The 13,760-nt window shown below is 45.6% G+C and overlaps 1 protein-coding gene across 1 annotated transcript in view; it reads left to right on the plus strand.

Moving 5' to 3' along the window:
• The window catches only part of LRIG1 (leucine rich repeats and immunoglobulin like domains 1), a 92,330-nt gene extending 80,106 nt beyond the window's left edge, over positions 1–12,224 (plus strand). Inside the window, exons 12-19 of the mRNA XM_064667248.1 lie at positions 1,075–1,238; positions 3,222–3,542; positions 4,206–4,487; positions 5,016–5,435; positions 6,747–6,869; positions 7,442–7,588; positions 8,727–9,035; positions 9,279–12,224. Of these exons, the coding sequence (XP_064523318.1) occupies positions 1,075–1,238; positions 3,222–3,542; positions 4,206–4,487; positions 5,016–5,435; positions 6,747–6,869; positions 7,442–7,588; positions 8,727–9,035; positions 9,279–9,505 (1,993 nt within the window). The 3' untranslated portion in view covers positions 9,506–12,224. The remainder of the gene's footprint in view (positions 1–1,074; positions 1,239–3,221; positions 3,543–4,205; positions 4,488–5,015; positions 5,436–6,746; positions 6,870–7,441; positions 7,589–8,726; positions 9,036–9,278) is intronic.
• The last annotated feature ends 1,536 nt before the right edge of the window (positions 12,225–13,760 follow it).

Below are 13,760 nucleotides of genomic sequence, written 5' to 3' on the forward strand. Positions count from 1 at the left end.
ACTGTGGAGAAGTTCAGATAGAGGACATATACATGCAGAATGCATTATGCTGAAGGGTCCCTGTGACCTGTCCCAACTAGCCAGTAGGATTTATCCCATAATGCCACAATTTGGCCCAGAATATTAAAAAACACGTTAATCCTGAGGCTCCCATTTTCTTTGCTCCTTTTTTCACAGCTCTTTTCCTAACAGAAGGTGCTAAGTTACTGTTTTGATCATAGAATCATAGAATTCTCCAGTGGTTTGGTTTGGAAAGGACCTTAAAAATCGTCTAGTTCCAAGCCCCTGCCATGGGTGGTGCTGGTGGGGTTTGGAACTCAGGATTTCTCAGCATCTCAGGATGCTGAGAAATGTTTTCGTGTTTTGCTTTCCAAACTAGTGACTGTTCCTCTTGGGTTTACACAAATACCTTTCGTCACTCCTCTTCCACTGCTTCTGTTAATCAGTAAACACAACTCCAGCTACACCTCTTATCCCTGGTGATGCCAGTGTGTGAATATGCACCTTATGGAAGGCAGAGCCTCTCCATTTACTGCCCTAGGGTTGGCCACAGAGGGAACTCAAGGCCTTTACAGTGGGAGTTGGGCATCCTCTCACTGTTTAGCAGTTAAGTCCTGAATTTGTTCCCACCAAAGATGCTCAAACCACAGAGGCAGAGGAGGAATGTGTGTGATAATGAGAGATGAGAGAGGGCAAGACAGGCCTGTTGCCTTTTGCCTCTGTTGCACCGCTCTGTTGTAGATGATCTGCCTCAGCTTGTATCCCTTAAGCCAGGGATGACTTTGCTTATCTGTTCCTGGGGATCACTCTGGAAGGTGGTTAATAAATACAACGTGCTAGAGTGTCACTGTAGTACAGGAGTGGGTTGCTCTATGTGGAGATGAAATGCTGTTTAAATGTGTCATGTATTTAACATCTTTAGTGCCTCGAGGACATTCCTGCAGGCCTTTTTTCCCTTCCACCCATGCTGGGGGGGCGGGAGGAATGTGTCTGACATGAAAGGGCTGTGAGCCTTCCAGCCTTCTCTCCGTGTAGGACTCACAGCAGGCTGCTGTTGGTTTTGTTTCCCTGCAGCCACATTAACAGCGACAGCTTCCTCTGCGACTGCCAGCTGAAGTGGCTGCCCCAGTGGTTAGTGGAGAAGGAGCTGCAGTCCTTTGTGGTGGCCACCTGTGCCCATCCTGAGTCACTGAAAAGCAAGAGCATTTTTGCCATCCTGCCAGAAAGTTTTGTGTGTGGTAAGTCTCGCCTGCGTGTTTTGAGGTTGTATGAAGGGTAGGACTCACTTGGGAAACATTTTCTTTTGACAACCAGCATGTTATTACGAGACGGTTTCTGTTTTGTTTTGTTATTCAGTGGGATCAAAGGAAGCCCAAGCCTGCATTTTAAAAATTTGTCATTGGCTACAATTTATTTCCCACCAAAACCACACAGTGCATTGCTTGAACCGAGTGTATTCCTTGCAGGGCTCCCTGAGTGTTAAATCAAAAGGGACTAATGCCTGTTCCACTTCCAGATGGGGCTGCACAGAGACTTGCTCAGTCCTCTCAGTTTGATACTATCAAGACTGCGGCTGTAATTTTTTCCTCTCTGCAGTGTTCTGACCTGCTTCTGTGGCTTTGTGTTCTTCACGTATCTTTTCTCCCTCTTGGAAATAGCAAAGAGTTAAAAAGCAGAGGAGAATCTCCATCACAGCTGATTTTTTGGACCAGTAAGGCCCACCCAAATACTGCAGTTGACTCTGCACCTGAGCTGTGGTTGCAAAGCAGCTTTACTTAATATCCAGCACACACAAACATCTGCTACCTCTCTCATGAAGAAATTTAAATGATCAGAGGAGGCCAAATTGATGCTGCTCATGCACTCAGCTTTTGTGGAAAAGAAAGGCCTGGTTTGGGAGCCAAACTTTGTGCATTGGAGCCAACCAGTGTGGATCCTGGGTGGAGCTGCAAATGGGTGTTTGAAGGAAAAATGAGCTTTTGCAAACACTGTTTAAATAAGCTGAATGCATGACTTGCATTGAACACTGAGTGGACACTTTGTTCCAGCTGTGGTCCCATGTCCCTCCTGATCCCCCAGTGGCAGGACTCTGCCTAGGTGGCCTCTGTCTGAGCAGGCTGGGAGGCTTGCTGTGCTCATCTGGAAAAAGAGATCCTGAAGGCTCCATCCCCACAGCAACATCACAAAGCAAAGACAGCTTTGCTTCCCAGTGCCTGCCAAGTCCTCCAGGCACTAGTATACTCCTGGTTCCAGAGGCCTGGCTGTTTAATTAAACCTTAGTCAAATATTAAATTACACCATTTGTAGAAATCTAATAAATGAATCTGCTTGGACCCTTGCTAAAACCAACAGTCTTCAGGGCACAGAGAGAGTGTGTGAAGCTTTCCACCCCAGGCAGGTGACAGAGGCAAATACAGCTGTTTCTGCTCTGACAGCACAGGCTGTGTAGAGTCATAGAATCCTTCAGGTTGGAAAAGACCTGCAAGAACATTGAGTCCAGCCATCAACCTACTAGTGCCAAGCCCACCTCTAAACCACATCCCTGAGTGCCACATCTATGTGTCTTTTAAATACCTCCAGGGATGGTGACTCTGCCATTTCCCTGGGCAGCCTGTTCTGGTGCTTGACAACCCTTTCAGTGAAGAAATCTTTCCTATTAGCTAATATAAGCCTCCCCTGGCACAACTTGAGGCAATTTCCTCTTGTTCTGTTGCTTTTTACCTGGGGGAAGAGACCAATTCCCACCTCACTACAACCTCTTGTGGGCATTTTTCCCTAGAGGTGGCATTTGCAGCCCTCTAAGTGCCCTCCTGCTCTCCCGTCCTGCTTCACACTAATGCAAACCTGGAGGTGAAGTTGTAAGTTCAGTCGTGCTCTTCATGCATGAGTTGTACAAGGAAGGATATTTTCTGTAGACCATAGTGTCTTTCTCAGGTTCAGCTACATTGGTGAAGGAGCTGGGCATTTTGTAGGTGTCTGACAGCCCACTGGTGACAGAAGGACCCAGAGGAAAAACAGTCCCACCTAAACCAGCCCCTCAGTGGAGTTGTGCACTACAGAGCCAGCCTTGACGCTGCAGTGCATGTACAACAGTGGGTATAAAAGCAGATGTGCAATAATAACTTCCATTTATGCACTGTTCAGTTTCTCATTGCATCTCTTGGCTTGCTGAAGTCTTCCCTCATAGTCCAGCACTAACCACTCCTGCTGTTTTCCCACAGATGATTTCCCCAAGCCACAGATCATCATCCAGCCCGAGACCACAGTGGCAGTCCTTGGGAAGGACATCAGGTTCACCTGCCTGGCCGCCAGCAGCAGCAGCTCCCCCATGATGTTTGCCTGGAAGAAGGACAATGAGATGCTGCACAACGCCGAGATCGAGAACTTTGCCCACGTGCGGGCGAAGGACGGGGAGGTGATGGAGTGCACCACCATCCTGCACCTCCGGCACGTCACCTTCGCGCACGAGGGGCGGTACCAGTGCATCATCACCAACCACTTCGGCTCCACCTACTCCAACAAGGCCCGGCTCACTGTTAATGGTGAGTGGGAAGCTGCTTTCTTGTTCCTTTTCTCAGCCTGAGCTGGTACACAGTACAGTTCCTTGGGACTCATTTCTGGCAGGTGGTTATTCCCGAGGGTCCATTCCTGATGGTGGGGAGCTCTTAATCTCTTCACAGCAGCTGCCTGTAGCTCAGTGGATGGTGAGAAGTGCCCTGTGAGGAGCACAGACCAGGTTTGGGATGGCTGCCACCCAGCCAAGCACTTCAGCACATTCTTAACAGCTTTAGCTGCATCTCTTTGGCTGTTCAGGTAGAGTCTTTGCTCACTAAAATGGCCCAATGAAAATGAAAATAGCCAATGGAAATGAAAATACAAAAGGATACAAGGAAGAGGGATGTCGTGATTGGAAGTTCTCTGTAGGAAAGATAATAGCTTTTTTTTTCCAGGATAATCACCAAAGAAAATTAGTTTTGATCCCAGCTCTACTGATCTGAGCGGGGCTGGTCATGGTCTCTGCAGACAGGTGTGTTCTCTAGGAACACAGGGTTAGTCCTCAGCAGTTCAGAGATATCGTGCAGAAGCACAGTGCCCGTGGGTAATTGTCACATTAATCCTCGCTGGAAAGGAAAACAGAACCGCGCAGGATATGGTGTTTTCCCCATGGGATTGCTCATCCCTTTTCTTGTTTTCCTTTATGTCAGTGTTGCCCTCGTTTATCAAAACTCCCCATGACATCACGAGCCGGACGGGGACGACGGCGCGGCTGGAGTGCGCGGCAGAGGGACACCCCACGCCGCAGATCGCCTGGCAGAAGGACGGCGGCACCGACTTCCCCGCGGCCCGGGAGCGCCGCATGCACGTCATGCCCGACGACGACGTCTTCTTCATCACGGACGTGAAGATCGAGGACATGGGTGTCTACAGCTGCACGGCACAGAACTCTGCGGGCTCCGTGCTCGCCAACGCCACCCTGACTGTCCTGGGTAAGCCGGGGCCCCTGGTGCCCAAGTGGCCTGGAAGTGGGAGTTGGGAGAGATGGCTGTTCAAGTGCTCTGCCAGTTGCAGATACAGAAAAGAGACAGAGTCCGTGCTCTGTCTTATTTCATTCTTTTGCACTCTAGTTAACTAATGAAATTAATTAAGAGAAGGAGCAATAAAGTCACATTTCCTCTCCTGCCGAGGGAGCCTCTCCAACCAGCCTGTTTGCTGTTTGCAAAATCCTTCAAAAGGAAATCACCCTCCATTTCTCTTGTCCTACGAAATAATTTATGTCAACTGTTGACCCTTGTCCTCAGGGGTTCCTTTTTGGGAAGACTAACACCAACTGGTTATGGGAAATGAGGCCTCGGTTGTGGTTGTTGGATCTGTTGTGGTTTGCAGCTGCCATGCTCCTGGGCACGTGCCTGCCTCGTGCACTGCTATGTCTGCAGGAACATCAGGAATGTTGAGTGCGGTCTAATCTGTTGCTACACCGTCCCCAAGAACTAATTTCTGTGTTTGTTCTCCTGCAGAGACACCATCCTTGGTTCATCCCTTGGAAGATCATGTGGTGTCTGTGGGTGAGACCGTGGCTCTCCAGTGCAAAGCCACGGGGAGCCCCCCGCCCCGCATCACCTGGCTGAAAGGTGACCAGCCCCTGGTCGTGACAGAAAGGCACCACTTCACCTCTGGCAACCAGCTGCTGATTGTTAGGAATGTTGTCTTGGAGGATGCTGGGAAGTACACCTGTGAGATGTCCAACACCCTGGGGACGGAGCGTGCGCACAGCCACGTGAGCATCCTGCAGTCCCTGGGCTGCAGGAAGGACCGGACCACGGTGGGGATCATCACCATCGCTGTGGTGTGCAGCATCGTGCTCACCTCCCTGGTCTGGGTCTGCATCATCTACCAAACCAGGAAGAAGAGTGAAGAATACAGTGTCACCAACACAGGTAGCTCCAGTCTCCTGCTGAGGCTTCCTCTGACCTTTTGTGCTGTCAAATGTCCCACTGAGGGTGAATCACCTGTCAGGGAGCCACACAGCCACACTGGAGCAGCAGTTGTCTTATGTCCGTGGTTCTCTTGGCACACAGAGCTGGAACCAGCTTTCACTTGCTGCTGAAGCATGTTCAGAGCTGCATTTCTCCCCTTGGCTTCCTCTTCAGGAAGGTCTTTTCCACTTGGCAGTAGTTCCAGCCATTGCTTTGCAACTTTGATTTTGCATGACCATAAATGATAACTCTTGAGACAGTCTGGATTATGTCCATGATGCTGAGAACCTGTCTTACTTCTTGGGAATTTATATTTTCAAAGACTTCAATTTCAAAACTTGAAAAATTAGATTTTGAAGGTGGAATCCCTTTTTCCATGTTGGCTGTAAGAGCTGTTGTAGTCCTGCTGATGTGGGATATCTGTTACTTTTTAAAGGAAGAAGTAATATTTATTTCTTCCTCCTGATATGAAGAAGGGATAATTTGGTGCTGAAATTATGTGTTGCAGTGGCAATAAAGTCTCCTGCTTTCAATATTATGCAGCCTCTGAACAGAACAGAAGTATGGAAGAACCAGCCTAAGACTTTCCCACCCTGCTGGGATTTGCAGCCTTCCTATATTTTGCTTAGCTTTATATAGAGTATAACAGGATTTTAAAGACATAGTCTACGTAGGAAGTCTTGGATACGCTAACAGCAGTGTGATGTATCAATGGGGTTCTTTTTTAACTACTTTTTTCAGGCCTCAAAATTTAGGGCTTTATGCCTGGTGTAATAGAGTTTCACTTGGTTTTGTGTGACAGGGGAAACTGAAATTGCCTTGTAGAAAATGGAGAGAGCCAAGGACAGCCAAGGGGCTTAAGACTTACTTGCCTGCTTAAGTGAATCTATGACCCTGTTCTCCAGAATCCTTTTACTCCTAACTTCAGGAGACAGAGGACTTGAGTCAAAGAAGGGACTCTGATTTTCAGGGGAAAGGAAAGGATTTACTTGTCCTGAAGAAACAGTTCTACTCCACCTACCTTGTATTGACCATGCCAAATGCAAAGACTCCAAGTGCCTTTATCAGCACTCTCTCACACAGCTTTTAAGCTTTTAAAAACCAGGAGTAGGGCTTCTGAAGGGAGAAGAGAACTTAGACAGCTCCGTTTCCATGGCATCTACAGAAAACACCAGTTCTAGATTTGGTCCCAAATTTCTCTTGAAAACATGATTTTATATGCCTCTGAAAATCTTACTGGGAACTGACATTTCTCTGCCCCCACTGCTCTAGATGAGACTATTGTGCCTCCAGACGTGCCGAGCTACTTGTCCTCCCAGGGGACTCTGTCGGAGCGGCAGGACGTGGCCATCAGAGTGGACACCCAGCAACCCAACGGGCACATCGACAGCAACGGTGAGAAAGGGTTTAGCTGTTTCTTCTGCTGTGCTGTATCTGCACTTGAAATGGGGAGGTAGAAATTGCAGCCCAAAATACTTGTGAGTTATCTGAGAGATCTTCATAATGCAGTTCCCTGGCTCCTGCACTTATGCAGAGCAGGGATGTCTTTGACTTCACAGAACTCTCCTCTCCTCTCCCAGGAATAAGTGTTCCTGCAAGCAGGCTGCCTCAGAAACTGCTCAGTCAGACCCTAAGGACTATTTTTGGATTAGTTTTTTGGCATCAGGTTTACCCATAGTTAGGCTCTACTAGAAAATACATTAACATGGCCTGTCCCTGCCTTCAGGCTTAGAAATTAAATGTTGGGGTTTTACAGTATTTAAACACGTTAGGGAGGAGAAGTTAAGCGTTCTGAACTGAGATTCCCCTGAGATTGTACAGGATTTATTCTGTTAAACGTTATCTGAAAATTATCTATTATCTCCACTGCTATTTTTTCTCCCTTCTACAGTAGAAATAAGACTAACAAGTCATTTAACTGGGAGCAGATGGATGTACTCTTTAACCAGCTGGTTCGTTTGTTACAGGTATGTGTCAGACTGATGCTGGAAGGTGTCCAGATGTTGAAGCTCCCGCTGTAGGTTGCAGACAGCCCAAGCTGTGTATCAGCTATAATAAAGACACTTGGAAAACTGAAGACATGGCTGATGGAATGCTTGTTCCAGATAAGACAGGTACAAAACCCATTAATCTGGGAAGGCATTTCGTGTTTGTATAGATCAGAAAGCCCTCATAGTCAGGCAGAATGAACACGAGAAATTTTTACTTTCAGAGAAAAAAAAGCCCAGAATGATTCTCAGGTGCGAGCACAGTAAATTTACTTTTTTCTGCTTGCTTTGATCCTCTCTCAAGCTTGGATATTTGGAATTTGAGGAACCATCAGAAAGAGACAGACTAAAGCTCACGATCACCATTCCTTGCAGCTAGCTGATGGGAATTCTGATTTGAAATATTCCTAAAATGTGAGAGCGCTTTCAAACTGAAGGTGTTAAATTTTTTCACACTCTTTGAAAGAGGCTGTCGACTTCAAAGCTCAGCCTCATTTTAATTTATTTATTTTCAAAATCTAAAGGTTGTTTTGGGCACTACACCTGCCTCTGCTCTTTGCCAATTTCTTGGGTGTTACGCTCGTACTTTTCTATTTTTAGGATGTGTTTTCTGTTCTCTTGCTGTATTGTAACAGCCACACAAAAAGAGCCAGGGAAACAAATTTTCTCTCCAGAAGAAATTGTAAAGTTTAATAACGGAAAGTTGTTGAGTGCACTAAGGAAATTAACTTTCAACATATAGCAACTCCTTCCTGCTTGCAACTGCTTTGATTTCAGCTCATCTGTTGTTCCCACTAACAGTAATAGCATATCTGAGATAACAGTGTGAGATGTTGGTGATCCCTGTAAAGGACCAGTACAAAAATGAGAAAGGTAAACTTGGTATTTTAAAGCAGGTAGAGGAAAGTTCCACTTTGCATTTCTACCCTGACTAGAAAGCTTGGGAAAGGAAATAAATGCACAAGTTGTTTTTTTTTCCTTAAAAGGTCACAAATTCTTTGAAGTAAAAAACCCCAACCAGCTAAGCCTATTAGTTGAAACTACCTTTAGTGATGGTGGCTACAGAGTTCTGAAAAGCAGGTGTGTGGCAGCCCTGTGTAAAAACGGGAAGTGTCCACGTTACTTAGTGAGAGATTCCCACACCAAACTAAACAGAGCTGCCCTTTCCAGGGCAGCTCCAGTGCTGACCACTTGTGTGCTCCAGTGCTGACCACTTCCAGCTGCTCATCTTGGTTTGTTGCTGTTTTCCCTTCCTCCCCCAAAGGCTACGGGCTGCCCGTGGTGTGCACGGACTGCAGCAGCAGCACGGACAGCATGAACGTCCACATTTACCCCAGGGACTCCGAGTACTACCCCGAGAGCCTTAAGACTGTGGATAACCCCCATCCCAACACACTGAGCAGCAAGGAACGGAATAGGAAGAGGGGTGCAGGCACCAGCCTTCTTCATCCTCAGCCCTGCAACGGGATTGCCAGCGGCAAGAGGGTGGAAACAGACGGGACCCTCTACCCCAGCAACCACGACAGAATAAGGCCTGTGAGCTCGGCCAGCCCGCTGCTTGCAGACACACACGGTACGTTCTCCCCTGGGCTCGATTCTGCTCCTCACATGCACTGTCGGGGTTAGAGCAGAGCCCTGCGTGCTCCCATCAGCCTTTTTAACTGAGTCAGGGGTGTGAATGATAGCAGCAGGGGTGGTTTTATCATAGAATAGAATTATAGAGTCATTAAGGCTGGAAAAGACCTCCAAGGTCATGGAGGATGAGTGCTGGCAGGCTGAGCATCAGCTAACCCTGCTGTCCTTTGGGTTTTTGCAGGCTCTTCACAGGCAGCAGCAAAACCTTCAGAGCTTAACAACCTTAATTTGGTGAGAGCTTCACCAGCAGGAGGGTCATTAAAGCAACTGAATGTGCTTCCCGAGATGCCCCCAGCACTACTGGATCTGCAGAGTGCAGCAGAGGTGGAGCAGGTCCTGCTGCCCAGCGGAGCCCAGCCCTGTGACTCCGCTCACGAGCCGAAGCCACCGACCAGGTCACCGGACTGAGAGCACAGACTGACAGTGCAAATTAATACACTATTATTTTTTTTTAATTTTTTTTTTTTTTTGCACAGAGTATATAGGCTACTTACTTCTACCTCGAATCTCGAACTGATGACCTGTCAAAGGCAACTGACTGAGGTATGAGAAACAAGCTTGTATGGGGAACAAACTCCTGTTCGAGCGTCATCTGATTGTACATAGTTTAAAACTTCCCTGAGAAGTATGAAGTGTTCAAAAGTCAACTTGCATATGAAGCACATAAATGCAAGGGATTATTGTGTAAAGAGAAAAGTATTTGATACAATTGTACATAAGAGTTTTCATATATAAATATATATATATATATCTTTTACAGAGGCTATTTTAATCTTTAGTGCATGGAAAACTGAGTGAAATTTTACAATTTTGGCAATATTGTTTTCAGTATCGGATTGCTGTTAAACTTTGTGAGAGAAATAATTCTGGTGCCTTAAATGCATAAACAGAACTTTAAAAAGCCAGACTATTCCAAAGGGACTGTCCTCTTTTCAATGGAAGATCCTTTACATCGAGTACACCTGGGTTGGGGCAATCCCAGGTACAGGTTGGGCAGAGAAGTGACCAAGAGCAGCCCTATGGAGAGAGACTTGTATTGGTGGATGAGAGGCTGGACACGAGCCAGCCACGTGCATGTGCATGATTCTAAATATCAATTGGGTTACTTAGCACAAATTTCCTTCCCCTTTGAAATTTATTGCACTTAACACATTTAAACAGAGATCTTCAACTGTTTCAAATGAAGTTTATAAGGAAAAAAAGCAATGGGAAATTACATAGCAACCTGATATTTTCCTGTTGCTGGAAGAACTTAAATTCCTTTATTTTTCAAAACTGCATAAAAATTAGTATTTGAACTGTGACTCTGTGAGATGTTAGAGTGGACCACACAAGAGGCACTAAAAAACTCAGCAACAGTGTGGAGCCCCAAAACAACCAGAGGAAAAGGCTGTCATGGCTAGGAAGCAGTCGTTACCAAAATAAATAACTTGTGCAGTAAACCAGGGGTGGTCTCACACAGTGCACCTTTCAAAAACATCATCACAGAAGGTGTTACCTGCCACGTGAGCTGTCACAGCACTGATCACCACAACACTCACTCCCAGAGGATCCAGCTTTACCTGCGTGAGGTGCCTGTAATGATCCAGCCTTGCCCTGCTTAGAGGGAATAACCCGTGCCAGTATAATGCATATTAACACCCAAAAAATACATCTGTTCTGGAGGGGGTTGGAAACCATAGAGCTGTTTTGTCAACAAAACTAAATCGCACTCCTAAGGGGACAGCTGTACCATTAATTCATCCGATGCTTTTTTTCCCTGCAACACAATATTACACTTTGTTAGTTGAACACCATTGGCCCCATCTGCAGCCAGACTCTGTATTATGAAAATATCACCTTCAAGTGAGTTATGCTGCCTCGTGTAGCAATTCTGGGCTAGTCAGAAATACACTCATTAGAAGGAGAACCATGCATTTATGGTTGAATAGACTGTTAAATGGCAATGTCCCAAATATTTTTTATGTGGTCTTTTAAGTTCATCCATTAATGGGGGGGGATAAAGAAATACCCACCTCAGTCAAACAGATCTTTGTCACTTCTGACTTCACTGTGACGCTTTTTATTTATCAAGGGGCTGCCTTCTGTTGGCATCATTACCTGTGGATGGAGGACTCCCAGTTCTTTGTGATTTGAGTTCTGCTAATATGAGGTTGCTAAAACTCTGGTGATGACTACTTTCAGGGAAGGTGTATTAGGTTGGTTTGTTACTTTTTTCTTTAGGAGCAACTCAAATGCCAGTTCCACTGAGGGTGAGTCTGGTGGGAATCCACCTTTGCCAGGCCTGGGGCGCAAAACAAGCACCAGAGGCAAGGGCAGAAACACTTAATTTTCAGTTCAGATTTATCACTTAGGGACCTGCTTGAGTGCTGCCACACCTGTGGGCTTCCAGGGATGCAAGGTGCCCCTTGGTGTTATTAGAAGCTGGTCCTGCCCAGCCTTACCTTGAGGGAAGGACCTCACCTCTGTGCCCAGCAGCTGCTGAGAGTGTCAGTGCAGAGCAGCAGCTGCCCCTGGATGAATCGAGGCGTAATTCAGCCAGTACCTGTCTGTACCAGTTCCTGACTATTGACACGTTTGCACTTTGAGACAGGTGGTGAATTATGTTGAGTGCCAAGTTTATTCAAAGCAGAGGAAATGGATGTTAGAAAATTATAAACCGAGCATAGTTTTTTCCCTTTACTGAAGGGAAAAGTGCTCCAGAACCGACTCATGGAGCCAGGGACACGGGGAAGATGGGAATGATACAATGGATTCATTTTGCTGGCAGAAAAGTCATCACCATTGCGGATACAAAAGCATATTTGCCACGTTAACATTTGAAAATAATGTTTCTGAATAAAGTTAACTGCCTAATGTTATGACTTCCACTAAATATGTGAATTTGCTGCTTCTAAGAGGCAATGTGAAAGAGGAAGTATTACTTTTGTGTACAAAGTTATTTATTTATTAGAAAATTTGGTACAATGTTGTACATTGAAAAACATGTAAGATATTGAAGTGTCTAACAAATGGCATTGAAGTGTCTTTAATAAAGGTTCATTTATAATATTACAGCTGTTTTGTTGAGAGTGAGCTTTTGGGAGTTTCAGTTGAAAATGAAATAAAATTCTAATCCATTGCTATACTCTTTACTGTCTTTCTCTGGTGAAAATGCAAACTAACTGCCAATGTACCCACTCCTGAAATTGGATCATGAGATACTGTGGAACAGCGTGAGGCTCTGGCAGCCTGGTGTGTGGATGGGGTGGAATTTGGGGGCTGGATTGAAAGACAGAATAAAGAACTCATAAGAAATAGATTTCCAGTGTATCAGCTTGCTTTAGTATCTGGCAAATCCCCCTTATCTTGGCACTGAGAACAGAACAGATGAGGGGGGGGTGAGTGTGTGTGTAAGTAAAAACAGGGCCAGGACAGCACCAGGCCCAGCTGCAGCTGTGAACACCTCTGGTGTTCCCAAACCCAAACCCCAACCCCACCCTGGATGGAAATTCCAGCGGCAACTTTGGAGATAAGCCTGAATTCCTGCTTAAACTAAAAATCTCAATTCAGTTTCTGTATATTTAAAAAAAAGTAATAAAAGTATTTCCTCCTCTGAATTATAACTTTGGGTATAAGGCAGGTTGTCTCAGACTACTCGAAGTCCCTTAACACATGTAAGAGTTAATTTTTTTTAAAATGGAAAAGAAAGAGCCTTTAGGAGGCTGGTGCCTGGTCTGAGATTCACGTGTTATCCCGCTTTATTCCAGTAATGGGCTAAAATTAATTTTTTAAATTTTGCTAAACTTGAAAAAAAAACATTGCTAAAACTCGAGGCAAAGGGAAAAAAACCCCACATTTTTAGGTCTGTTCCCCCCCTCCCCCCCCCATAGTCCCGAAACTAAAAATGTCTTTTCCATAAGGATTAGAAAAATTGGTACATACAGAACAGCCCTGGCCATCTGCTGGGGCTCTCACTTGCCTGGTACTGTTCCTGGGAACCTTTGGCCTTCCCACAGTGATCTGGGATGCGGAGCTGGTCCATCAGCACAGTAGAACAGGAAGCACTGGGGTTGCATCTCCTCCCACCATTAGGCTGGCTAAAACAATTTGGCTAGTTGTTTGGCTTATGTTGGGGTTTTTTGTAAATTAAAAAAAAATCCAGAATGGTGATGAAAAAAAACTGATTACGCAATGTTAAACAAAAACAACAAAAAAATGCATCGTGGACCCGACGACTCACTAAAGATGATTATTTACAGCGCAAGTAATGAAATGCATCGACTGCACTGCTAACGCCTTCACCATGTTTAAAGAGCAAATATAAGTTAGATTTTGAGACAGAGTAATAAATCTTCTCCTTCCCCCAGCCCCTAAATTTGGCTCTGTTATATATATAGAACATCATAAAAGAGAGACAACCTCCAAGTGGCAGGAACAGCTACACCGAGCCTTGGTAACGGGTAGCGTTAACAACCAGCCAATATGGGACTTGGCTGAAATTCCCCATTTTAATTGAAGATTATTTTTAAGAATTAAGTCCTTTGTTGTGTATGTTTTACTTGTCTGCCAATTATTTTCTAAGTTTTTGGCCTCTAAAAAGTCATTGCTATGTCATGGGATGACAGCCTTAGTCATGCTGGGCCAGGTCGCATGTGCTCCCTGGTCATGCACTAACCTGGTT

Source organism: Pseudopipra pipra, chromosome 11 (assembly GCF_036250125.1).
Source record: "Pseudopipra pipra isolate bDixPip1 chromosome 11, bDixPip1.hap1, whole genome shotgun sequence".
Lineage (NCBI taxonomy): Eukaryota > Metazoa > Chordata > Aves > Passeriformes > Pipridae > Pseudopipra > Pseudopipra pipra.